At 38.9% G+C, this 27,579-nt stretch overlaps 1 protein-coding gene across 1 annotated transcript in view; it reads left to right on the forward strand.

Moving 5' to 3' along the window:
• KCNH8 (potassium voltage-gated channel subfamily H member 8) overlaps window positions 1-27,579 on the forward strand; it is a 351,827-nt gene that overhangs the window by 202,469 nt on the left and 121,779 nt on the right. The window contains exon 6 of the mRNA XM_010975364.3: window positions 24,881-25,038. Coding sequence (XP_010973666.2) covers window positions 24,881-25,038 — 158 coding nt within the window. The remainder of the gene's footprint in view (window positions 1-24,880; window positions 25,039-27,579) is intronic.

Here is a 27,579-nt window from a genome sequence, read left to right on the forward strand (position 1 = left end):
ACTGGGTATTGAACCCAGGACCTCATGCTTGCTAGGCATGCACTCTACTCTGAACTATACCCTCCTTCCCTTTCCTGGTTCTTAAGTTTTGGAAATCTCTGGGGCTTAGAAACCATTTCTGATACTGCCTGCTCATTGACAGATGATGATTTTACTCTCAGAGGGACTGATACCTGTAAGAAAGATATATAAGAGTTTGGTTTTTTTTTCAGGCTGCTTTCCTCTACTAAACTAGCAGAGTCTGGCTTGCCTCTCTTATGGTTGCCCCTAAATCTTCTGCTGTTCTTTCTTGCTACCATTTCTACTGTGCTCCAGGCATCAAGATGTTTCTCTAGGTAGAAGACAGTACCCACCTCTTACTAGTCGCATGACAAAAGAATGGAAACCCACTCCTGTTTTTATACCTTTAAGCTCCTACAAAGATTCCTGTAAAATTTGGGGTTTGGCTTGCCAGCAGTTTCAGTGCATCTCCTGCCAGGACTCCCTAGCTGACAAACTTATTTTTATAAGCAGTAAAAACTTCCCTGCTGTTTCCTACAGTTTTCTTCCTGCTCTTCCTTCTTTTAAGTGAGTTTAAACTCATCTACATTTTATTATAATGTATTTGGAAAATGTTTAAACTAACATTTCTCAAAGCATGTTTCCCAGAACTTTTATTCTATGAAATATTTCACAAAGGTGGCCTAAAAAGGATCATTGAGAAATAAGTCAAAATATAAGGAATAAAAAGGTATATTGCCTCTAATAATGCATTTTCACAATATTCGTATTGTTGTTTGTACTGTTTAATATTTATTAAGTTGGTGTGTGCAGTTAAACCCATATGTATATTTAACATATGGTTTATATTCTGTTTATAGAGTAGTATATTAAATTGGCATTTTATAATCAACTAGGTCAGAATTATTAAAAAGTAGTTCAACAAGAAGTTTTGGAAAGAGAGGTTTTTAGATAGCAAAAAATAATGTTTTTCAAAATATTTTGTTATTTGTACAAGTGTGAGATGATGTGGTTCTTTTCTTTTTTTTTTTTCATTTTGGCATGATTTATTAGGCAGAAATAGATAAGCAAAGATATCCTCCAAATTTTTTGTTCTTTTAAACAATATATTGGACATTATGGGTACTTTAATTACTTCTAATGTGCTTTATTTTTTTAATAACATTTTCATTGAAGTCTAGTCAGTTTACAGTGTTGTGTCAATTTCTGGTGCACAGCACAATACTTCAGTCACATAGGGTGATTACTTCCTAAATGGGGAAAAATTAAATGTTCCATGAAAAAGAAATATACAGTCAAAATGGAAGCTGGGAGATAATATATCTCTTTTGGAGGGTCACAATGTACTTTTAGCATTATCAATCCTCTAAGAAATTTAGCGATAAAGAAATCTGTTTAACTGTGATTAGTACAGCATCTCCTAAATTTATTGTTACCTCAGGGCTCGTTCCTTTCCTGACCACTTAGTAACAGGCCTTTGGGAAGGCCGACTTTATAAACACCCTCCCCTGACAAACTCACCGTAAAGAAAGTATCTGAGTGTAGCTGTGCTCGTCGGAATGTACATATGAGTGGTGAGCGTGAATCTCTTCTAACTACCCTCTTCTTCTTAAAAGAAATTGTTTGTAAGCCACATTGGTTCTTTAGGACCAATAGGGCCCAAGCTTTGGCTGTAAGTTACAAAGTGGTTATACAGTTCCTTTTACTTTGAAAACCATCATATTTAAGTTAGCTGCTGATTCAAAGCCTTACAGAAGCTTAAAATAAAGAGTGAACTGGTGATTCCTCTAATTCAGTCTTAGTTATGGGTAAGAAACTGAGCCCTAGTGCCCAGGGCCCCATAATTAACTGATGGCAGACTCGGGTCTCCTGGTTGTTAGATCAGCTTTCTTAAGAGTGTATGATCGTGATTCCATTTTCTGAAAAATTCCGCTCAACTTGCTTTCCTTTATTAACAGCAATGAGGCAGAAAATGAGAGAAAGATTGCCAACTTCCCTTTCTTCCCTGAATGCAGATAGTAATCGTTTGAATCTCTGAAATCTTGGCTGGTAAAACTGTAGTGTACCTGTAGTCCAACAGTCACTTTCCCATTTCCTGACGACCCGAAGAAGTCAGTTTTGTGCAGGCAGCAGTGTGCCCAGACCCAGGGAAGTAATTATGAATATTTGAAGCCAGGGGTAATTCTCTTCACCTTGCAATTTCAGGTGTGGGGGTGAGCATGTGACTGGTTCTGTCCTATAAGATATTAAGAGATCATTTCCCTGGGGCTTCTTGGAAATCATTTTTACCCTGAAAAAAAGAAAGAGAGACGTGAGGGGAAAATACTCATGTCCCTATTCCTTTCTTTCCCCCAGGGATATGTGGCTGGGAGGGCATGATGTGGGTAACTACTGCAGTCATCCTTAATTATTAGAGGAGATGCAGAGAAGAGGATGTGGGTGTCAGAGCAGAAAGTTGAGATGTTGTGTCTCCGGACTCTTTGCTAGGTAATGAAATAATGTTCCTAGCATTGGAACCACTGGTAATTGGATATTCTGTTACTGATAGTTCTGTCATTCTAAAAATTAAAAAAAAAAAAACCATAAATTACCATGCTGTTATCCGTGGTAATCTGTGGCCACTTCAGAGGTCCTAGATACACCTGTTTCCAAGAAACAGAAAGCTCTGTCTTCTGTCCTGTCATTTCCCTGGGAGCCTGTCTAGGGAGTGGTTTGCACATACTTCTTATCTGCTGTTACAACCACAAAAGCTTAGAATCACAGGCTACCCCAAACCAGTAACTCCGATTGACTTGGTCTCTAAGAAGTCCTGAGAAAGCTGCGAGTCAGAGGGAACGTGGTGTGCAATTGTACCTTCAGTTTACTCTGTAGTTCCCTCAGTCACAGAAGGACAGTTGAGAGTCGTGTGAGAGAAACGGCAGTCACACACTGTGTGCTTCTGTCCGGGACCACACATTTCACACATGCACCATGACCCACCAGCCAGGCACCCCAATTGTTATGACAATGTCCAACACCCCAGGCATATTCAAAAGGCATTTTTCTCAAAGTTATATTTTTAAGGTTATACTCTGTGTTGATTTCGGTAGTTCTGGCTCACTGGTTCTTAGTGGGGACAGTATCACACAGAGGGACCATTTTAGGAATATGTGGGTTTAACTTTAATTCATTAATCATCACTACCATCCCATCCTTTGGTGTTTATTTCATGCCTTTAGACCACCATTCACATATTGTCAAATGATTTACCCCAACTAATGAACAGAATTCTTGTAAGTGCAGTTTTCTTATGAATATGTGTATTTTCATCATTTCTGATTATTTTATTTCTTTCTCCTTTTGTCTGCAGTGCTGTGTTAACCAATGCTTCTGTGAACCTTCCTGTCCCTAGACTTCGCTATCTCAGAATCTTTATTTCTTCGTATCATTTAATTTTAATTACATAGTTAAGGCAGGTAAATCTGTTTACACATAAGGAGGAAAGGGGGGAAAACAGTAAACAGTTTATCCAAGATCTAGCTAATAGCTGACCAGTCTAGGACTAAAACCCAAAACCTGTCTGTAAAACGGGCAAAATAGTAGCATGATTGTGAGGCTTTCGGGAAGTGATTGTATCAAGAAATAAGCTCACTCACTCTTTAGTCAGTAGTAATGAGTATTGCCAATAATGTCACCAAGTCCATATTTCTTCAGTTTGTTTTGATATCCACTATTTTCAGAAAAATGAGCACTCTTTAATATATACTGATAATCCAGCTAATCATGGAAATAAAGCAGACCAAGAACATTTCACATCCTTAGCTCTTAGGAACGCAGGTGTCTGGGGCATCATCTATCATGTAAAGGATGTAAGTCTTTATGCAGCCATTCCAACAGACTTGGATCAGCATCCTTTTAGAAAAATTGAGGGAATTTAATTTTTTTTTGGTCTTTTTTTTTTTTTACATATTTTTATTTTATTGATTATTAATTTTTTTTCCCCTTAACAGAGGCACTGGGGATTGAACCCAGGGCCTTGTGCTCTACCACTGAGCTCTATCCTCCCACCCTACTGAGAGAAAGTGTCTTAAATACCATCATCTTCCATCTACCTAAGTCAGGCATCCTTAATCTGCAGCACTCTAGTCGGGCATGCATCGAGCCATTACCAACCAACATGAGAGGCGATGATTCCAGTGTCTTCTCCCATCCAGTCTTCAGCACTTCTAGCTGATCTGCATTTCAGCTCCTCTCCCTTTTCCCTGCCCAGCTCTTATGTGCCCTGAAAGCACAAGATAATCTTCCAGTAACAGTTGAGAGTCAAACCTTGAATCACCAGCTTTAGAGCAACAGGCTTGTCTAGTCAACAACTTTGTAAGTTTACTGGATCTGTGTTCAGTTTCTAATAGTATTTTAGAATACATGTTTATCTTGTAAAACTTCTCCACAAATTGTCTCTTTCTTATGCACCATCTTCATAAATATGCCTTTTTCCATTTAATGTGGAACCAGGGAGTGATGTTCTTATCCCATTTAACTCCAATTCGTTACTCTTTGGTAGAAACTCAAGCCTCCAAAGAAGTACTTTAATTCTTTTGGCATTCTTGAGTACCTTTTTCTGTTAGGATAAAATAAATAAATCCCAGTGGAACCTGAAAAAGTATAGTCGTTTTATTACTATTTCATTGTACAAGCAAACCCAAATTTATACTCCTTATCCTCAGAAGTGAGAAGGTGTCATTTTCCCCCCTTAATTAAATGACTTAAAATTAAAGATAGAGACTTTGAGACTGGAGGGAAAGACTTTGAACAATAAAGTTGAAGTTTCATAGTGATAAGGGACTTAAAGTAAATTCTACCACTGAATATTTGGACATCGTGGAATTCCTGGGCTACGTATTTAGAAGTTTTGATTAGTTAACATTTGTTTCTCTCTTAGCATTTGAATCCCTCCCTCCCTTCCTCTCTCCCCGTGGTGGTACCATTCTTCCTCCCCTACTCTCACATACTCACATTCTCCCTCCTCGTCTCAGTCTGCCTTTCAAACCTGGGTTGGTGATGGAAGTCCACACAGTGCATCCCCATGTCTGCACACCTGCACCCCCACACCCAAAGCCATAAGCATGTTGAGTTATTCCGTTTAGCCAGTCACGCTGATCTTGGATTGAGTCTTGGGTCTCTTATCAACAGTAGCTCAAGGTGGCATTCATAGCCAGGGCTCAGGCTTGACCTTCGTCCCATGTGGCCTTCTTAGCCCAATGCTGACAGTATTCCCAGTGCCTCTGTTGTGGGAGAATAGGTTCTTGCCTCTCCAGGAAAGAATTCAAGAGCAAGGCATGGTAAAGTGAAAGCAAGTTTATTTATAGAGATACACACTCCATAGGCAGAGTGCAGGCCATCTCAGAAGGCAAGAGAGAGAGCGACCACGAGGTGTGGAGTTGTTAGGTTTTATGGGCTCGGTAATTTCATATGCTAATGAGTAGGAGGATTATTCCAACTACTTTGGGGAAGGGACAAGGATTTCCAGAAATCCCCCTGCCCCACCCATTTTTGGACCTTTTACGGTCAGCCTAGGAACTGCCATGGCCCTATGGCTGTGCCATGAGGCTCAAGGTCAACTGGAAGTCAAATATTCCACCATCTTGGTTCTAACCAGTCTATCCTGTCCTCAGTTCCTATGTTATTCCTTCAGTGATTGCCCTGTCCCCTTTCCTCCCACTTCACCTTCATCAACAGATAACATATTTGAAGTATCACATAAATGGAATGTATTGTCATGGGCATTAATCACTGACTAGAAACAAATCAGTGCCCATTTGGCTACTGACCAGCTATTTTCAGCTGAATAAATCCAAGCCTGAGGATATAGCAATAATTAAACAAACAAACAAACAAACAAACAAAAACCAGAAAATTAACCTGCCCCTTAAGATTCCCAGAGAAGTGTGACATATCCAATATCTTATCTCAAAAGTGAAGAGATTTTATATGTCAGAGCGTTTTTAAGGGAAAAAGAGTGCATTGAAAAGTAAGATACTGTTTTCATTATTGTTACTAGAAGTTCCCAGATTAGTTGGCTTCAAAGTACTTACTTAAGTACTTAACCAAAAAGTTACACTGCATTTATTTTGCAAGTAAACTATAGTTTAATTATTGCTGCTTTAGGCCGTTCACCATTCCACATGGGAAGAGAAAGTGCTCTGATAAATCAGCTGTTGTTATGTAACCACGTAAAACTGCAAAGCAGAGTGTTTTCTTCATTTGATTTGTTCAAAAATAGCAATTAATATTTTAGGCTAGAATAATAGGTTTATCTTTGATTATAAAAAGTACTTTATTCATCATTTCCTACTAGACAGACGTGTAGATTTTTGGAAATAGTCCCACTGTCTTTGCTATGAACAAAATCCTCCTCAACGACAATGTTCTAACAAACCAACAGATTACATTTTCCAGGCATTTTATTTGGATTAGTTTAATTTCTTCTCTATGGGTATATTATGCTAGTTATATAAACTTTAGAATAGAAACAGCGGAGAAGAGCAAATGGCCTTCAGTCGCAACCGCTCCTGCCATGTTAGATCTTTCTTGTTGCTCTTTTCTCTGCTTCTGTTCATGTGGTTGTAATCATAGTCTACACAAATTTCTGTGCCCCCTTTTTTCCACATAATATTTTAATAGAAATATTTCTCTGTGTTTATTTTCATTGAAGTACAGTCAGTTACAATGTGTCAATTTCTGGTGTACAGCACAACGTCCCAGTCATGCATATTGTGTTTTATAAATGTTTATAAACATTCAGTAGTTACATGATTTTCATCATGTAAACACACTATTCTGTTTACTTAACCATGTCTTAGTTGTTACACATTTAGGAAGATTTTTATTTGTTTATTTGTTTGCCCCTTGAATAAAAAAGTCTTAATGAACATATTTGTGAAAAGTATCCTAATTCACTAAGCAAATTGGTACTGAATGCCTTTTGTTGGCCATGCACTGTTCTAGACGTTAGAGATAGAGCCGTGGAACCAATGAGGATCCTCTGATTTATATTCTAACAGGAGACGACAGGACACAACACGATTACATAGAACAGACAGCATATCAGAGAGTGGTGAGTTTCATGGGGAAGATAAATCAGAGACAGAGAAGGAATGAGCTGTGATTTTAAGTGAAATGGTCAGGAAAGTGACTTGAGAAAAGGCATTTAAATAAAGACAGAAGAGTATCAAGGAAGCATGTATTGATAAACGTTCCAAGCAAAGAGAGCATCAAATGCAAAAGACCCTACTCCTTTGTTTAGAATTGTTTTAATGAGTGGAGTTGTTGGGCCAGAGACTGTTAATATATGCACTTTATAACATGTTTTCAGTTTTATTTTTACTTACATTATCCTTAGAGCATTTATGGGTTAATAAAACTCTAGTTGAAATGCAATTTTTTTAATGCCGTTTGCAGCAACATGGATGGCCCTGGAGAATGTCATTCTAAGTGAAGTAAGCCAGAAAGGGAAAGAAGAATACATATGATATCACTCATATGTGGAGTTAAAAAAAAAAAGACAAATGAACTTATATATAAAACAGAAACAGACTCACAGACATAGAATACAGACTTGTGGTTACCAGAGGGGAGAAGGATGGGAAGGGATGAACTGGGAGTTCAAGATTTACAGATACTGACTAGTATATATAAAATATATAAACAAGTTTATACTGTATAGCACAGGGAACTATATTCAGTATGTTGTGGTAGCTCACAGTGAAAAAGAATATGAAAATGAATATATGTATATTCATGTATGAAGAATTATGCTGTACGCAGAAATTGACACAACATTGTAAACTGACTATACCTCAATAAAAAAATTTTAATGCAATTTTTCATGCTAATATTTATTACTATTTAGTAATAGCCATTGTGAGAAGTTCTAGGTGCGTATCATTTTCTGAATTTTTTTAAATACTATATAAGCACTTAATAGAGTAGTTCAGACAAAATAATGTTAATCAATATTGTATTATTATCCTTCATTCCTTTTTTCCTTGGGAGACTAGATATATATGAAAAATAGAATTATATTTGCCTGACAAACCAGAACTGATTTCACAGCGTGTCTGCGTTGCTTTTAAATCTGAAGCATTTGTGAGGCGGCAGATTTGGAGGAAAATTGTCTTAGCGCACATCCGAGAACGACGCTGCCCCTGGCTTACAAATTACTGTAAATAGACTGTGAGAAGGAACACGTGCTCATAAAATATGAAACAATAGTGCTTATTTTGAACAAGGCAAGGAAATTAAGAATGGAATATTACTAAAGTTAGAAACCGAGAAGAAAATTGTGAGTTCTTGATTTAGAAACTCACTGTAGAGTAATGAGGGGTTTTTTTCCATTTGCCTCTTACCAGACGTGAACTCTGCTATGTCACTCTCTCCTCTGCCCACTTTTTCCAAGTATGTTTTCTTGCAGTATAAAAAATATATATATATGTTCTCTAAGTAAGTATGGCATGATTTATGTGGCTTATATTTCCCATTTCAATTCATGCATTTAGCATTTGTCACTAGAATAATCTTTTCTTCCATTGCCCCAATTGTTTTAAGATAAATAAGTATATAAATACCTTTAAAACCCAAATATACATTGAATATATTGAGAAGTTGTTTAAATATTTTAGATAACAGAAAATATTATGGTCACCTGGGCCGAGATGTAACTCATTACATGTGTATTATATTACACAATTCATTACATATTTGTTGGGGACCAAAATAATGTCACCCAAGTGACTGCACATGGCAGTTCCTCAGCATAGCATAGGAGGCCCTCACGGTCTGGGCTCTGTACCTCTGTCCTTTGATCCATCACCACCTGCTCCTCCTTTCTGTGGCTTCAGCCACACCAGACCACTTGCAGCTCCTCAGCTGTGTCATTCCTCACATCCTTTGTGTTTTCATATCCTCTGTCTTTTCTACTCTGAGGAAAAAAAAAATGGCAAGACATCTGCTTAGCTCCTCTTAACCCAAAATACACTTCATATTCTTGACATACCGTCTTTGACCTCTTCTGCAAAGCCTTCCTTTTACGTCGTCTGCACCTGCCACCCTGAGTCCAGGTTAGAGTGCCCTCATGCACTGTTTAAGTGGTTCTTCTTGCCCTCTCTTCCACTATATTCCACAGCTGTCTCTCCCTCTCCCCCCCCCCCACACATATACCATAAGTAAACTGTGAGCTCCCGGAGGATATGGACTGGGTAGCATGTTTATATCTCTAGTTCCTCCAACTTTTACAGTACCCTGACCCATAGTAGGCAGTAAACTAGTGTTTACCTACTTTTATGGTTCATAAAAACAAAATATGAAATGGTGCTCATTGCACTGAACAACAGCCTTGTTTCCAAAAGCAGGCCTACATGGCTTCCTTCATATGGTCCCACAGGTGACTGTTTTTATTTTTAAACTGTATAGCCCACTTTGGAGTTACTAATCCTCAGCAAGTCAGTACCATTCAGCAAACAGCAGGTAGCTTGGGAAATTGCACGGATTTTGGCGCCCTGCTCAGCCCCTTGTAAATACACCAAGAGCTTGTCATGACCCTTCAAATGGTGCCCTTGACTGAGTGTGGGAGAAACCCAGAAATTCTAAAAGCTATGTGTTTGGATGTCATCTGTCTTTGGCTGAAACCCTAGAAGGGAGACCCAGGGACATGCAGAGAAGCAAGGAGAGGCAATAGCCTCAACTCAGTTGGACATACTGACCACCAGAAGATTTAAACTGCTCTCTGTCAACTAACTAATAAGAACTATTTAAAGACAGGCTCGAAATAAACCTCACACCATGATTTGAGTGAGGAAATGGGTACTGAAAAAAACTGAAGGCATTCTCTGTATTTGAGAAGCTTATACAGTAATTTGGGGAAATTTGCGTCCATGTGAAAAACTCTTAGCAGATAGTCAAAGAGCAGTGGCAGCCTTGCTCCTGACTGTGTAGGATGATTCCATGACTGCGGGAAGACACCTGTGGTGTATTTTGAAATAGATGTGGAACTGGGCCTTATTGGCTATGGGATGTGCAGGTGTGACCAGAGAAGATAAGTTGATGGGAAACTGGGAGCAACCTTGAGGGCTGAACATGAGGAGTGAGGATGACAGTAAACCAAGGTGGCAACAAGAAGTAAGCTATGCTTGTGGTTATTCACTGCAAAGAAACAAAACTTGCCACCCCAATGAGTGTCTCTTTGGCGTGTGGAAGAAACAGAAGACTCAGGAAGGTTTTCTTTTCACCTCCCCCTTAACTGCCTTAAAGAATTTGGATAGAGGACCTGTTTCCAGGAAAGAGAACAATCACCAGAGATATCTGTGACATAATATGAATGAGGTGTTGTAGACAGAAAGGAGCCAAGCAAAGTCTGTCTGTTAAAATTCCTCTCTGTGTCCCATTGTTTCTGCATGGCCCAGCAAACATGTTTACCAAACGTTTGCTCTTTTTTCATCTTCCTGTGAATTGGCTTCCTTCCCTTTAAAGTCCCAGACCTGCCCCCTTTGCTTTAGTCCAGAATGATATATATGCCTCATTTTGTCCGACAGTCTTTGGACTCTGCCATGTTTATACAGATTCCCTGTGTGTATGTATGTAATTCCATTTGGTTTTCTCCCATCGATCTGTCTTATGTCATTTTAACTATTCAACCAGCCAAAAGAACCAAGAAGGGAAAAGGAAAACTTCCCCCTTCTTGATACCACCCATTCATAAGTCTGCCTAAGCCTAGCTTTCCAAGCAAAATGAAATTTACTGCGAGGATGCAGTGTTTGAAGAGAGCCAGCAGGAGTAGGGTCACTGGGTAAAGATCCTACTCTTAGAAGCAGAGTTGAGCGTGAAGACACCAGATTCCTGGTGTTTGGTGTATCGTAGCTGTTCAGTGAATTCATGTGGAACGTTTGAAAGTGAGCATGACTGGAAATTGACTATGATAGGAAAGAAGCCAAGTGAAGGCTGCGATTCACTTGGGCTGACCCCCGTATTAGTCTGCATAAAACAGATGGTCTCACTAAGAAAAAAGAAAGAGAATTGTGATTTTTTAAATTGCTGGTACTTCATTTCTGCAGCAAATATTAGAATATTTAAAGCATAGTTATTTCCATTATCTCCCTTTGAAACTTCGAACAACCCTTTAAGAAGACTGAAGTTGCAAAGAGCTACTTCCTGTTTTTCCTGTCTCATGATATCTTAAAGGCTGGCCTTACATACTAGGATATAATTAAAAACAAAATTTTGATAGTAATACTTATCCAGGCTGTAGATAAAGAAACTGAACCTCAAGGAGGTTAAATCACTTTCAAAAGAAAGGAAATGCAAAGGGAAATGAGGAGTAAACATTTTGAACGATAGATTTAATTAAGATAAATATTTTTATGTTTTATTGTTTTATTTATTGATTGTAACAAGTCCTCAGAAGAGTCTTCCAGTCGCCTGTAACTTGTTTGTCAAATGATGCTCGTTAGCCGCCTTCTGACCAGATCTCTTTCCAAGCTCTCTGGATGTCTCCTGGGAACTTGATAGTCTAAGGATGGTTGTAGCAATAAAATAACTTCTTCTATTTATGGGGCATGCTTATACTAAAGGGTTTTTTATTCTTTATCTGAAACCCAAAGGTAACTGGCTGTCCTGTATTTAATTTGCTAAAGCTGGCAACCATCCCCAGCAGGGGTGGCCTCAGTGGATCACATTAATGCCCTGGCAGTAAAGCAAGCACACCCAGCAGCCGCAGGAAGGGTCGGTGTTGAGATGAGGCTGACCATCCTTTGGCTAGGGATTGCAAAAGAAAAACTCTCTTAGGAGTACTGCCATCATTAGTAGAGGCTGGAGAACTGGGTGAGTCTTTGCCCATAATGATAAAGGGTCATATTTTGATTGAACTGTCAAGACCAGCCACCAAAGCACTATTTCTTGGGGCTGGGAACTGTTAAGTTACTAAGGTAATGGAAGGAGAGAGCTGTGGGCTGTGCTTTGTGTATTAGTTAGATTTAACAAGATACTATAACGAGAGCTGCAACGATAACTCAGTGGCTTATGGGTTGTAGAAATGCAATGTCTCCCCTAATATCCTGCTGAGCTGAGCGTATTGAAGGCCAGCAGAGGGGTGTTGGGGGAGTGGTTCTCTTACATAGCCATTTAAGGACCGAGACCAGTTGTGGCTCTACCATCTTTAGTAAGTGGCTTCTAAGGTCCCTTCATTCTTTACTCTCCCAGAAAAACAGAAAAGCCAAGAACATGAAAAAGCTAATGTACACAATTTTATGGACAAAGTATAAAATTTGCACACAGCCATGCCATTTGCAAGAGCAGAGCCACATGACCACTCCAGTTGCCAAGGGGCCTGGGCGTGTTTTCCAGCTACAATTTGTATTAGTCTGGAAAAAGGGAAATAAGAATTTTAGTGAATGGCAGTATTTTGCATTATATCCTAGAGTTGCATTGCAGGGCTTTTAGATTAGGGGAAGAAAGAAGAAAAGCAATGTACTATTTTTAATATTAGAGGCAATGACATACTATATGGGTGTCTCACCTTTTGGATGTAATTTTGGCTCTATATGAATGACTCCTTACTTCCTGAGTTCAGATCTTAATATCAAAATAATATGCAAATCTTCTACGTGCAAAATAAATAAATATGCTATTTCTTTACAGTCATTTATTAAAGAGAATTTTGCTGTTACATGTTTTGAATGCATTTCAAATCCTGTGTATTACAAAACACCAAGTCAGTTCTTCCCAAGTGGGGAGGCCTATTGATAAGCAAAGGTGATAATTTACATGCTCATTAAAGGTACCACATTAAGAAAAGTAGGAGGAAGAATAGTGAACAGCTAAGGAGAGTGAGATTTGGTCATATCAGCCCCTGTCTTAGACATCTCTATTAATATAATCCAAATGAATTCTTATCATCAGGAGATGAATTTTTATAACAGATTGAAAATCTGAGCTGACCAAAAACATGAGAAGTCTGATAACAATTGAAGGATACAGAACGCATGGCCAGTAACAGTCTGGAAGCAAGCTGAAAGCCGGTTACGTTTGAATTTCCCTACTAGCAAAGGATATGTTCCTGCTCCTGTTTAAATATGTGTTCAGAATAGCAGCAGTTCTGATGGACGTTCAGATGCTAAATAAGCAAGGAGCATTAGCTTGGGTAATAGAATTCATCAAACCACTCAAAGTCAAGTAGCATACTAGTGACAGCCAAATACCACATTTGCATTACTCGGTTGAGTGATGTCTCAGAAAACAATGTCTTAGAGTAAAACCTTAGCCTTACAGTTTGTGGCGGTGTTCAGTCCTGAGTAACCTGAATTCTGTAGCCCCTTACTCTAGCCCCAATAAAGACACGTGGTTTTGTCAACATTGCTAGGAAAAAAAACAGCAGTAAAACCATCTCAGTATAATAAAGGTTAATTTGAGGACTAGATTATTTTTAAGAAATGGATGTGTTTTTGTAAAATTCTGTTTAATTTTACACTAACAACCACTGCCCCATAAGTAGAAAATTAGTAGAAATAAGTAATTAAAATAAGTAGAAAATGTAATAAGTAGGAAAACACGGGGCTGGTGGGTTTTGAGATTTATGTTTTTGTTCTCTCTGGATTATCACAGAGAAACGCTCGACACTGTTTTAACTATAGAAACAGATACAGGAGCAGTTTCTTCCCTTCTCTCCAGAGATACCACACAATAATTTTAAAGGATATACTTCATAAGCACGTTAAAAAAAATTTTTCAATGTGAAATATGAACAGATAAAATAACTGGAGACCCCACTTCTTTTAAGGCTTCAGCTCTGAGTGGCAGCCCCACTGTGCATTTCCAAACCATAGACTACCCCCTTGGAGCTCATCTTCTGCCGTGACTTTGGGTTATAATCCAGGTGTGTCACGGCATTAACTGGCTCTGGAATCCCTCCTGCTCCACTCCAGTGCTGCTCCGTCTTGTTGGGTTCCAGTATGATTACGGGGATTTTTAATTCTCTTTGCCTTGTGTTTCCTTTCTTGGCTTTGGTGATCAAGCGACCGTGATGCATTTTTGGCCCTTAAAGGCCTGGTGATAGTGACTTCACCTGTCGTTGGGCTGCTTTCTCTAGTCAGACAGCCCAGAGGGAGAATTAATAAAACAGACACGTATTCCTTTCCAACTTTCCCTTTGACTTCAGTGACCTGGAACGTAATAGGACTAGAGCAGATGACTACTCTGTGCCCCAACTTTGGCATTTTCGCCAGGGCCTGTTCACACGTTACTGAAACCAGATGGGACTGGCTTGGTGTTATTGATCTTTTTGTGATTTTACTTTTCACGATGACTAAAAATAAGCTGAATTATAGAAACCACAAGTAGAAATGCAATTCCGGCATTACACAAATGGGATTTCTACTGAAGGCATTCCTAAAAATAACTGAAATCATAATGTGCTTAAGTGAGAATCTATTTTTCTCATAATCAAGCATGGTTCCATTATTTTAAATACTTCAGATTCAATATTTCTAATTTAAATATTTCTAATTTAAAAAATCCATTTAGTTTTTGTTTTTTTTTTTTTAGTGTAACACTTCAGCTTTGTGACTAATGAACTTATGCTTTAAAAACCAACTATATTAGTCACATTTTGAATGCTGTTGCGAGTCCTTAGTATAGCTTGGACACCTCTGTTTCTGGCTGTCCTGGAAAAGCTAATACGTAACAGATAGGCAAGCCATTGGAACAAAATTCAGAGATCAGAAACAGATCTACACATAGATGATCACCTGATTTATGACGAAAGTGTGACTGAAATGCTTTGGGCAAATAATAATGTTTTCTGAAATGGTGCTGACTTAACTGGATATCCACTGGTAAAATGTAAATCCTGGCTCCTGTATCATATGATACACAAAATTGATTGCAGATGGACTGTGGACAAAATGTGAAAGTTAAAAAATAAAACTCCTGGAAGACATCAGAGTACAATATCCTAGTTACCTTGGTACAGACATAAATTACTTAAACAGAACATAACTGAAGTTCCCAAGTTTGCAGGAAGATATGGAACAACCTGAAATATCATACACTGTGTGTAGAAATGTAATTTAGTACAGTGTCTCTTGTTAAACTCCCTGCCAGCGGCTACTAACGTAAAATATAGAATTACTTTATGACCCAGCAATTTGACTCATAGAATCAACAGACATACCTAAACCTATACAGGGAGAGGTACAGGTATCGTGTGTGTGTGTGTGTGTGTGTGTGTGTGTGTGCGCATAGATAGTTATTTCTAAGAGCATTAACTGTAATAGGCGAAATTAGAAACAACCCAAATCAAATTTTCAGCAATAATAAAAATAAGAAGTCAATTTCTGTATCGTTATACAATAAAATACTATACAGTAATTAAAAAGAGCAAACATGGTATCATGATACCAAATTGATGAAAATCACATAAGCAATATCTGGTGGAGGAATTCATACACCAGAATGCACACTGTATGATTCCATTTACACAGAGTTCCCAACTAATTAAGCAGAATTACTCTGTGATGACTGGGACAACAATGACTTTGGGTGGGGGTGTTAATGACAGGACAGCATCATGAAGGCTTCTAATGTTCTGTCTCCCAAGCAATATTGTATCTGTATCCACGGTGGTGACAAAAATGGTCAGCTTTGGGAAAATTCATCAAGCCCGCCATTTAAGACCAGTGTGTTTCACAGTATACGTGTAATTCTTGAAATAAAACATTTCTGAAATATGTCGAACAACTTATGTATATGGCAGCCTGTAGTCAAAATGCTTTATCTTTTTGTGACTTTAAAAATTACTTAAATTTCAAAACTCAGTTTATAGACATTACCAGAAGAATCCCTCTTCTAGGCTGGAAGGAGAGGAAGAATTATCATAAAAAGTGTTGTGGGGGTAGCATCCGGACAGACTCGAAGTGTGAATTCCTGCTTCTCACTTCTAGTTGGCTAACCTGGGGCAAGTTAATTCTGAGTCTGTTACCTGTCACTACGTGAATGTAGAAGCCACTTCACAGTGACCATGTAGGGATCAAAATAGCAAATATATGCACAGTACTTAATCTCTATCACGTTAAAGTAGCAAGGCTTTAATAAATGTTACCTGATAATATTTTCATTATTGGTTTTTTAATTTTATTGAATTATAGTCAGTTGACAATGTTGTGTCCGTTTCTGCTGTCCAGCACAATTTTTCAGTCATACATGAATATACACTTACTCATTTTCATATTCTTTTTCACCATGAGCTACTATAAGATCTTGTATGTATTTCCTTGTGCTGTGCAGTGTTATTGGTATTTTACTGTCATTTTAGCACCACTGTATTATGTGTATCATGTCTATAAAGTAACAATAAAGGTAGTAGGATGAATAGGTTAGGCAGCCTGGGGTGACTCACTCACGGTCCCTGTTTCCCAGTTTCGAAGCCTGTAGATGGTAGCAGCACGACTGGAAATAACAGGAAAGGCAGCTAATGCCTGCTCAGTGCACAGCGGTTCGCAAGCCGGGAGCCTGGCTCCAGCTTCTCCCTGTGAGCCACTCAAGTTCTCTGGAGCCCTCGAGGGATGTCCGTCAGGATGGGCTGGGGTTTGCTGTGGTCACGGGCCACCTCAGACTCGCGGTGGGATGGGACGCGAAGGTTCGTGTCGCCCTCAGGCCGTGCACCCAGTGTGGGTCAGCTGTGAGCCCTGCCCACTGCGGTCCCTCAGAAACCCAGGCTGACGTGCCACCTCACCACACCCTCAGGGCAGGGAGAGGAAGCGGTGAGGAGCTGCACACAGCTGTCCACGGTTTGCCCATCAGTGTTTCAGGCTCCTCCCCATCTCACAGTGTTAGCCAGAGCAAGTCACAGAGACGTGCTTCAGCTCTTCAAGTGGTGGCAAGTGGGATCATACCAGGAGGCAGAGACCCAGAAAGATCTGGTAAATAGCACCCGAACTATCACCGATCCTAAGGATATTACTTTCCTCAAATATGAAAATGGACATGAAAGTCCTATTAAAATGTAAACACTTACGTAACTAGTAAAGCTCTTATGATTTAAAATGTTTCTAATGAGGATGTATATGTTGAATTTCACATTGGAGCAAACAGTAAACCTTGATATCGACACATTTTTTATTATCTATCTTAGTCTTTATTAATTCGAAGTTTTGTTACTTGGATAACTAATATTTCATATGAAATTAATAGACTTTAATTATTAGTTTTTTTAATTTCACGACTGGGTATTATAGATATGATAGTCCTTATATTTTCTCTTGCAGTTAAATTTGGAAATGTTACCACTTGATAACTGTAACTATAAACTGAATAAATACTCCAAAGGACCTTCTATAATTAAGCAGTGTATGCTTGAATCATGGTTTTCTAGTAGGTTTATGTTTCATCATTAAATTATTTTATAAAAAATGATCCACTAATTCCAAAGTTCAATATCTAATTTAGAGTTACAGAGCACCTGAAAAAGAGAGTAATTTATAGGGAACCCAAATTGGTAGTTTTTACACATACCAGTATGCTATTATGTTATGTTATGTGGAGGTTTTTTGATACAATAACCTTATGACAATAAAGTGAAAGCCGTGTTCAAAGTCAGTAGAATGAAAACAGTTGACCATAGACAGTAGGTGGGGGTTCTCACAAAGGTCTGCTGGGCACGTGTGCTGTCTCCTGGGGCCTACCAGCATCCTCACAGACGGGGCTTACTCGTGCACCGACAGGCAGAATGACATCAGATGATAAAATGAGAGTCACAGTCGCCATCAGGGGCATCCTTCTCTTGGGTGCCTTGTCGGTCTCTGGGTGCCAAGGACCCTGCACAGCAGGTCCTCAACTGCGACATTTTCATAGTACCTAAGGACGTTGCAAAGCTGTACAGTATAGCTATGCTGGAGGTCTTCCAAAAAGAAACAGAAGCAGTCAATTGGAAGCAGTCCATACAAAAACCAATACTGGAGAATTTAAGTTAAAAGTTTATTTCAACTAATAGTAATGCAAGAGCATTTTTTTTTAAGATTCCCCAACAATTTATTAAGGCTGCATTACTAAAGGAAAAATCCATTCTAAATGTATTACTAGAATCATTATACTACCATCCGATTGGCAGAATGTTTTAAGTGGGGTAACATCAAGTGTTGGTGAGACTGTGCATGAATGAGAATTCTGAGCACTGCTGGTGGGTACACCTATTTGCTACTGTCTTCCGCACCTGACAGGCTGCCGGGGATTGACTTCTGTCTTTCCTGGCAGAGAAGGGAGGAGGGACACTCTTGAGAATTTATGTCCTACTTTTAGGCAAATAGGAGGAGGGCAGGGAGCTTTTCTGGGTTTTGTTCCTTCTCAGTTGCCTTCAGCTCAAAACAGTTGTTATGCCAAAGTGGCATATTTGGGGATGGCCTATTCTGCTGTCTTTTCAGTACCTTACTTCCAAAAGGACAGTAATCAACTACATGAGTGGTTTTCTTTTCTTTATTGTGTTAAAGACTTGAAAATTTCTTTCCAAAATGAAAGTTGATGGGGCAGCTCTCTATGTAAAATGAATCAAAGTTCAGCCTGAAAAGAGAAAGGAAAGAAAGAGAGAGGGAGGGAGGGAAAAAGGAAGGAAGGAAGAGAAGAAAAAGAAAGGGAAGAAAGAAAGAGCCCAAACCCTATCTTTGAGGAGACTTTGCTGTGAAACCCACCAAACTGGGGAAGAGGGTCAGGATTGGGAAAGGAAGCCATACCAGTAAGAGACAGTTGAAAGAAATGAAGATGGACAGACTTGGGCACTTGATGACTGATCTCCAATATTTGTAAGAAGGGCTTTTGGGTCAGAAAGGTGAATATATTCTGTATTGCTGCTAAGGACAAAATTGGAACCAAGGAGAGGTAATTAGAAGGAGGAAAACATCTATTTGAGGAAAGTAGGAACTACCTAGTCAAGGACGCGTCAAACTGAGACAGCGCTCTCAAAAGGCAGAGGGCTCACCATTGCTGGAAGCATTCAGTGCCTGGTTGAGCCCATCCTTAGGAGGCATGATGTGGATGGTTCCTGCATTCACAGAAGTGTTAGGCTAGAAGGACTTCCCTTCTGGGTGGGTCCCTCTGATGTTGATGTTGGGGCTCAAAACTGATGTCAGAGTCCACCATCACTCGGGTACAAAACAGAGACCAGTGACGACATCAACCACCCCTTGTCCCACGCAGGTGCCTTCTTTCAGCCTTGTTTTCTTCTACAGGCAATTTGCTCTTAAATACTGCTTCTCACTGCATCTGCCACCCTTTCTTTTCCATATATCTGTCGTTTAAGGTAAGCAAGAGGGACAAATGCTGACAAGATGAGCAAGGATTGAGTGGTATAAAAAATCTTGTCATATTAGGCATCAATTACAGTCATTCTGAGGATTGTTAGACCCTCAAGCCTCTTCATTAATCAACTCCCAGTTATTCATTCTTCCCACATCTTGCAACCTCAAATTTGCTGTGGCATCCAACTGTGTTCAGAGGAGTGTCTCATAAGCAATGGAAAAAGACAGGGTATCTTTAGAATATTTGTCGGCAGCTTGTTAAGTTGAATATCCCTCCACCCACGCTGTACTACATCGATTAATTTTTAAAGAAATGGCTAAATGAAGATACTAATTATTTGCATTTGGTGCGTATGCTCTCATGCACACCATTATATTTTAATTTACCTTTTAACGAGTAAGCCAATATTATTTCAAAATTATTACCCATCTGGCATGCATGCTGATAAAGAAAAGAAATCTACTAACTTCTGCCATATCAAATTTAACCTCTTTTTGTTACTTTCTAATTACATAAGTTCTCGAGGAAATCGAACTGGAAAAACTGGACTTAATCTTGCTCTTTAGTTCTCAGATAACAACCATCCAGTGAGGGAGGAAAATGAAACACTTGTTTTTGGAGGTCTTAACAATACGAGAACAGAACATGTGCAGTTCTCTATGATTTGTCTTTATTTTAATCATGCTTATGTAAAACCTAAATACCGCAAGGGAGACTGATGATCCTGCGGAAGAATTCAGTGTCATCTGAATCATCAGGTAACTCAATTATATTCTGCCTCATGTTGGTGGGGTATATTCTGATCCATCTTTTAAAAATTCTATAAACCACAGAGAGTATGGATGGTAGTTCTCTGATGCCCTGCTTGTTTACTCATTTCACAGGATACCAGCACTGTGTGCCACGAGAGACCGCTTACGCATATACACATACGTGAGGCATTAATGTTTCCAGGTGTTAAATTCTTACAAACTAATTCGTTACAGTGTGGAGAATATTTTTCCTGATTCAAACTGTGTGTGTATGTGTACTTATGGACGTACCATTGTGCATGTTGATAGTAAGTGAATTTAACAATAAAAATTACAGAAATTTGAATGTTAGTGAACTTTCACGTATTTTTCAAGATAAAGTTGAAAAACGTTATGCTTTCTAGATGTCTCAAAATGAAAACCACACTGCCGCCTTTCAGGGAGGCTGTGGATTGCCTGGAGGGGACCACGTTCTCACTGCAGCACCTGAATGAGCGGCTGATTGAATTCACCAAAGATGTAAAACTTCATGGGAAGTGAGGCAGCCACAGGGTGTGGGGGCAGGGTGGCTGCAGCCTCTGCTGGTGAACCTCCACTTTGGCCCCACGGTTCTCTTACGAGGGACCCCGGGTCTGGAAGGTTCTTTTCTCTCTCATCATAATCTAATTTTATTCTGTTTCCCGCACTCGTAAGGAACTCGTGCCACCCATCTCTGCCTTCCATTTAAGGGAATACTTACGTGGCCATCACATCCTTCTCAGGGAAGTCTCCGTTGTCCCTGGACAAATGCTTCCTCCTTGTATGTCCAGAAGCAAAGACACTTCTTCTCCCCACACTCAGTTCTGTGACCCTGATTTAATATCCCCTTACCTGTGTGCTGCTCATACTGAACTGATCTAAGGGCTCCCGTTGGAAATGCATTTCCCTGCGCCGACCTATCGTTACTGCCTCTAAAATAATTTGAAAGCGCAGTAAAGCTTTAAGATAATGGAAAGAAAATGCAATTGAGAGTCAGAAGACGTCCTGTTTCTCTCCTGCTTACTGTCTTCATGACTTTAAACAATTTCCTTAAGTCTCCTGAGTCATTAGTAAAATGACAGTGATAGTACACCCGAGAGCGTTTCCATGGGAACCACACAAACTAGTGAACGTGAAAATGTTTTGTAAATCAATCAAAACAGTAGAACAGAACTATGTCTATTCTTATATGTATGACAAAAGTAATTTTTTAAAAAATAAGCTACCTAAAAATAATACTCATCACTCAAAAAACCTACAGCCTTTATAATGTACTGCAGTCCTAGAAATCTGAGAATATGACATATGTGTATCTAAGTTTTTCCCCGAAAATATTCAATTACTTCAAAAACATTTGTATCCGTAAATTTTAAAAGTAGCCTTTATTCTTTTGTGTTAACACTATTTGTGTGTAAAAGTCTTATCAGTACTTCTTTTTAAACTTAAAATAAGCATATCTTCTTTTCATCCAATTAACTGACAGATTACCTTTTTAAAACGTTTCTAAATTGATATTGTGTAATGGCTCATCCAAGAAAATACCTTTTCTATTCAGCAGCCTGCACCCCTGTTTTATTCTTTAGTCAACCACATAGCTTTAAAAATGTTTGCTGTATCAGTCAACCAAAAACCAATCCTGTCATTCATTCCTCCGTTCGGGAGAGTGCCCTAGGTATGTGGGTGGTGGCAGTAGGTTTTCTGTAAAATTTGTGATAGAACCTAGTGACCAAGGAATTTATTCCTTCAATTTGATAATGACTTTATAGACTCTCTCAGCCTGTGTTTTAGGAACCAAAGCTCACTGAAGGGCTTGGTAAACAACTCTTTGGATTTCTCATTCCGAAGATGGAAACTTAAATTCCTAACTTGAGCTTTCTTTTGAAAACCAGAAGGTTGCAATCTCTGCTTTATTTCAACAGCTGGTGGTCTAACCTGTTCAGTTGCTCTGCTAATGCACAAATGCATGGGTTTAGAAGGTTAAAGAGAAACCGTAGTAACTTCAGGGCATTCTCCAGAGCTCCCAGCTCCCTCTTGGTGGCCACGGTTCAGGGACGCATGGGTCCTTTGCTGTGGTAGCATTTTTAGTCTGCAGTGGAAATCACCTTGGGATTGTTTGCATCCTTTGAGTGGCTTATTGACAAGCTTCATCCTTTCATATTCTCAATATTAATAATTGTGGAAGTATTGTAGTACTTTTATTTTTTGACAGAGTATGACTTTGAATAATGCCATTTTAATAAGTTAGATCATTTGCAATAGTCTAATTAATGTTTTCTTATCGAGTCACCTGGAATTTGCTTCCAGATCTGAGGTGTGACTGATCTCTGTTAAGGCACCAAAACCCAAAGCATGGAACTGGAACTTAAGAGACTTGGATCTGAGTCTAATCCTGTGCTTCAGTTTCGTCATCTGTGTGACCCTGCACAAATCGCTTGGCTTTTTTCTGCCTCAGTTTCCTCACCTGTAAGAGGGGCTAATAAATCTGCTTACCTCTTAACACTGTTGTAGGAAGTCTATGAGATTATGATTATAAAGGTCCTAGAACAGCACTCAGATCATACTAAGAATATATGTGTTATCTGTAGTAACGTAATAGTCACCCGCCTTGTCGTAATTCCTATATTATCTCACCTCACAAGGCTATCCTGAGGGCCAGATGACTTAATAAATATTACAGTAGTTTTTTATTGCTGTATAGCAAATTAGCACACACGTAGCAGCTTAAAACAACACACATTTATTATCTCATAGTTCGTCTGAGTCAGAAGTCCACGACTAGCTCAGCTGAATTCTCTGCCCAGGGCCCCACAAGGTTGAAATCAAGGTGTCCTCTACACTGTGTCCCTTTCCGAAACTCAGGTTCTCTCATGCAGCTGTTGAACAAATTTCATTTCTTTATGGTTGTGGGACTGCGGTTTCCACTTCTAGCTAGATGTAAACGAGGGGTCGCTCTCAGCAATTAGAGGCTGCCCTCCATCCCCACAATGTGGCCCTTCCCATAACATGGCAGTTGCCTTCTTCCAGGGCGGCAAGAGCACGCCTCCCTGCCTTCCAGTCCCTTAACACCAGATGAAGAAAACTCTGCTTTAAAGGGCTTGTCTCATCAGGTCCCAGGCTACGCAGGGTTCCCCCTTTAGCTGGTTAGATCATCAACATGATCGTGCCTTGGTATCTTCCCATGCTTACAGTTTCCACCCTTACCCAAGGGGAAGAGGTCCTCTGACAGTGAGGGCCATGGAGGTGAGGGTCATTTTAGAATTCTGCCTTCCAATGTGATCTGAAGTGAAAAGTAAGAATGATATGCAAATATGCAAAGTGCGTGTTATTGTAATTTTTATTATCATCATGATCACGCTTTCAACATTCTTAACCTCATACAACACTATTTCAGTGGTTGAAATTAGCCGTAAAGAGCACTCCAATTCATTTAAAAGTTACTTAACTCAGAGCTTAGTATTGGCTTTGTAACTCCCTGAATTCCTCTTCTCTTGGGGTTGTTTACTTCCCACATTCCCGACACCTGTCACTGTCACAGAGTCACAGTGCTCTCCAAGAACGGAGTTCCACGGAGAATTATCTTTCTGTTGGAGTCACCAGTCTGTAAAATTCTCAACCCTCATCACACTGACGTGTATTCACCAATCCTGAAATTCCCTCTGGCCTGGTTGTACTCAACTCTGAAACAGATAAAGGAAAAGATCATCTTTCCCAACGCTTTACTGATACTTAACCCAGGAACTGTATGACAGACTTGGAGAAGTTTGTGCATAGGCGACAGGATTGAGCTCAGGACCATCCACGTGGCTTTGTCATTTGACCAACACTCAGAAGGACCTCATACATTGTAAACAGTTTGATAAACAGATAGTAAAATATAGTGTAAATGTAAAATAAATATAAACATAAAATATAATATGACATAAAAATACAGTAAAAGGAGGATGGAAGGAAAGGTTGGAAATGATTACATCTTCCATTTAAGTGGAGTGGGATTTAACCTAGAAATCTAAACAAGAAATGGTATTTTGTGAATACAAGCACCTTCAGGGCAAGGACGAATTTCATATCCATACAGAGATTAGTAAACCTTTCATGCATGGAATAGAATTACTATTAGATTAAAAAAAGGATAAAAAGAATACAGGCTACAGATTATACTTGTGTTCAAAGTCATCTCTGCCACTGTTCAACATGATCATTGAATGATCTGTTCTTCCCACTGAGGCTTGGTTTCTGCCTCTGTTAACACGGTCTACTGTGTTAACACCGTCTACTATGGTATTAGACGGTGTGGTAAGTGAAACAGCCTATGCTAAGCTCTTAGGACAAGCCTGGTCCATGGTGAGCATTTAGTAAGTGTTGACTGTTGTTGTTATTATTTATTTTAATTATCTTAACACGTGGCCCAATGTCTAGAATATATTAAGGGTTCAGAAAATATTTCTTTCTTCACCTTCTCCAGTACCTACTTGTCAAGTTGAACTAGATCTGTCAAGAGGCGTGTTGTGAAGGTGAATGTGTGTGTGTGTGTATATGGCTGGGGCATTGTACTGTACAGCGGAGACTGACATGTTGTAACTGACTATGCTTCAGTACAGAAAAAAAAGGAAAAAAAGTATTTTTGGATATTGACAATCTGAAATATGTTACGAGGTGACTGTTAGTCTAACTTAATGTAATTTTCTTCCTCCTTCCTTCCTGCCCACCTTCTCCTTTCCTTTCATCCTCTTCTTTCCTTGACTCTCCTACTCTCTCTCTTTCTCCTTCCTTCTCTTTCTCTATCCTTTTTTCTCAAGCAGATATTATTTTAAATTTTCGAACAACCTATGTCAGCAAGTCTGGCCAAGTTATCTTTGAAGCAAGATCAATTTGCATCCACTATGTCACAACCTGGTTCATCATTGATTTAATCGCTGCCCTGCCTTTCGACCTCCTGTACGCCTTCAACGTCACCGTGGTGAGTACAGCGCTCCCTCCCACGTGGCCTGGAAGGTTGGTTTTTACCCCTGTGTGTATTTTTCACGTGTTCAGGTGTTAAATGTTTGTGGCAATTTGCATGTCCAGTATTTTGCGCCCTTTTTGATAAAGAGGCCAAGGTGACCAGTGATGTGTAGGCCAGATTTTCCACTTAAGGAGGTTACTTCCTGTTTCTAATAATTTCGTTACCAGAAGCAGGATATTAAAAAGCCTGAATGTGTCATCAATACTAACTCACTAAGCAAATCCTTTGATAAGGGAACCATCTGCAGGAATATAAGCATTACTTCATATTATTCAGCCAAATATTTGCCCCAAGAATTTGGTGGAGAGTTTGAAGATTTCTTCTACTTTTATAACCTTTTCTCTCTCTGTCGAATATTTCATTATTCATTGGCAAAACAAACTGAAGACCTACCAAGATAGAAAGAAATGCTGAAATTAAAATAAGAGAATTCAGTCCCTTCTTTGAAGTCCTTGTAAAAATGTTGGATTGAGCAAAATGCTAAATGATGAAATTACCAACATAAACCAAGCATTCTCTTGAATTTTTATTGATATTTGTAACTTCTCTTTCTTCATCTAAAGCCTTTATTCTCATGTATTGTCGCAGGGAAGAAAGTATGCCCATTTGTAGTAGTCATTATTTTTACTGTTTAATGATTGATATTCTTAAAAGCATTAAGTGCTCCCTTATAAACAGAGTGACTTTTAGGAAGGTATAATCACACTTTTGGACCAGTAATGCAATTTGCTGCCAAAGTAACCTGTTTTAGCAGGTTTACTAAACATTAATTCAGAGTTAAACATATTTCCTACTCAGTTGACAACCCCCTCATAGAAATTATATTCTCTATCAAGAATTTTAAAAGTACAGTTTTCAATATTAAACACAGTGATCAGTGTTTCAGATACAGTCATTATTGACTTCAGAATGAAGATTGGACTGTAATCTTGACTATTTAGTACAGATTTATGCATTTGTCAATTTCATGTACAATAGTATTTTTATTTTCTTTTTCTTTCTTTTTTTTAAGTTAGGAAGTTGAGTGTCAACGTCTTTAAGAGGTTTATAACTCAGCTGAAAGGAAAGCTCTGGGGGAAATCTAGTGTATAATATCAATCAGTGCTAAACTGAATTGTTACCCAAGTTTTTAAAGTGCTTTTTCAAGACTGAATTTGACTAGATAAGTGTACTATAATGAAAGTGTAATGACTTAAAACTTGCAAGACTGCCAAAAAAACCCCAAGGAAGTATATAATCTGCAAAATGATAAGAAAAATTTTCCAAATTATCCTGGAGAATTGTTAAATAAACGGTGTTTCATAGATGCTGCTATAAATTAACTTGCTGCTTTGCTAACTAAATACTAGTAATTTCTTTTTTATATTCCATTTCTCTTTGGGCACTGAACAAATAAGATACTTTTAAATATGTATATTACATAATGTAAAGTTAAAAATACATATGTTTGGATAGGATTAACATTTTATAGCCCAAAATCAATGTAAATAATTTTTGAAAAAGTTTAATTCTCATATTTTGATGAATTTTAAGCTCTTGTACCCTGCACTTCACTTCCACTCCCTTTGCTCATTCTCACTTGTGAAATACGGCACAAATTCTTTATAAAGAAAACAAGTTATAGACCAACCTCCACGCCAGAAAGAAAGAAAAAGAGGAAGGAAGGAAGGAATCTCTCTCTTACCAGTGACAGTGTTTCTGTTTTTCGCAGGGCTGAGCATAAGATCATTTAACAAATTGGCATATAAATTTGTTATTTCCCCACATAAATTAGTCAGTATGAAATAGTCTATTTGAATAGAAAAGCTTATTCAAAATATTACATTTACTTCACAGGAAAGCGTAAGTTTGGAGGAAAAGTTGATAAGCATCGCTATTGTTATACTACAGAGACTTACAAAAAGAAAAGCAGAAACAAACAAACCAAGGTACTGATTTTCCAGAGCTGAAATGGGTTCAGTGAGTGCATCTGCATAGACGACATTCAGAAATGCATTACAGCCATCAAAAACGTATTGCAAGGTTTAGCGCTGGCTCTGCCCACAGCTGCTGAGGGCAGATGTTTCATACACAGCTCACACATTTATTTATTAAGACCTACTATGTGTAAGTCACTATGAAAGACGCTCTGAGAGAGAGAATTATGAATGAGACATAGAAAGCGTGATAGAGTGAAAAAGGCAAAAGTAGGAATCCAAGTTGCCATCTGAGTGACTTCCTTAGGGAATTTAACATCAAAATAGGCCTAAAATGAGCATAAAAATTCCTCCAGAGTTTCTGAGCAGCCCCAAAAGGCAACATTTCTGTAAAACACCTTGTTAAGTGTCTGTCACCCAGAAGATCCTCAGAACATGTTAATTAACTTTTTTCGTTCTCTTTTTCCCCCTCCCCAGCTGATAGGCAGGAGGTGGTCATGTGCAGTAGGTGACACGGGGAAAGCAGCATTTGATAGCGGTTTGTGATGAATGCATCACTCACTGTCTAGCCCCTGTCTAC

This window comes from Camelus dromedarius, chromosome 2 (assembly GCF_036321535.1).
Source record: "Camelus dromedarius isolate mCamDro1 chromosome 2, mCamDro1.pat, whole genome shotgun sequence".
Classification (NCBI taxonomy): Eukaryota; Metazoa; Chordata; class Mammalia; order Artiodactyla; family Camelidae; genus Camelus; species Camelus dromedarius.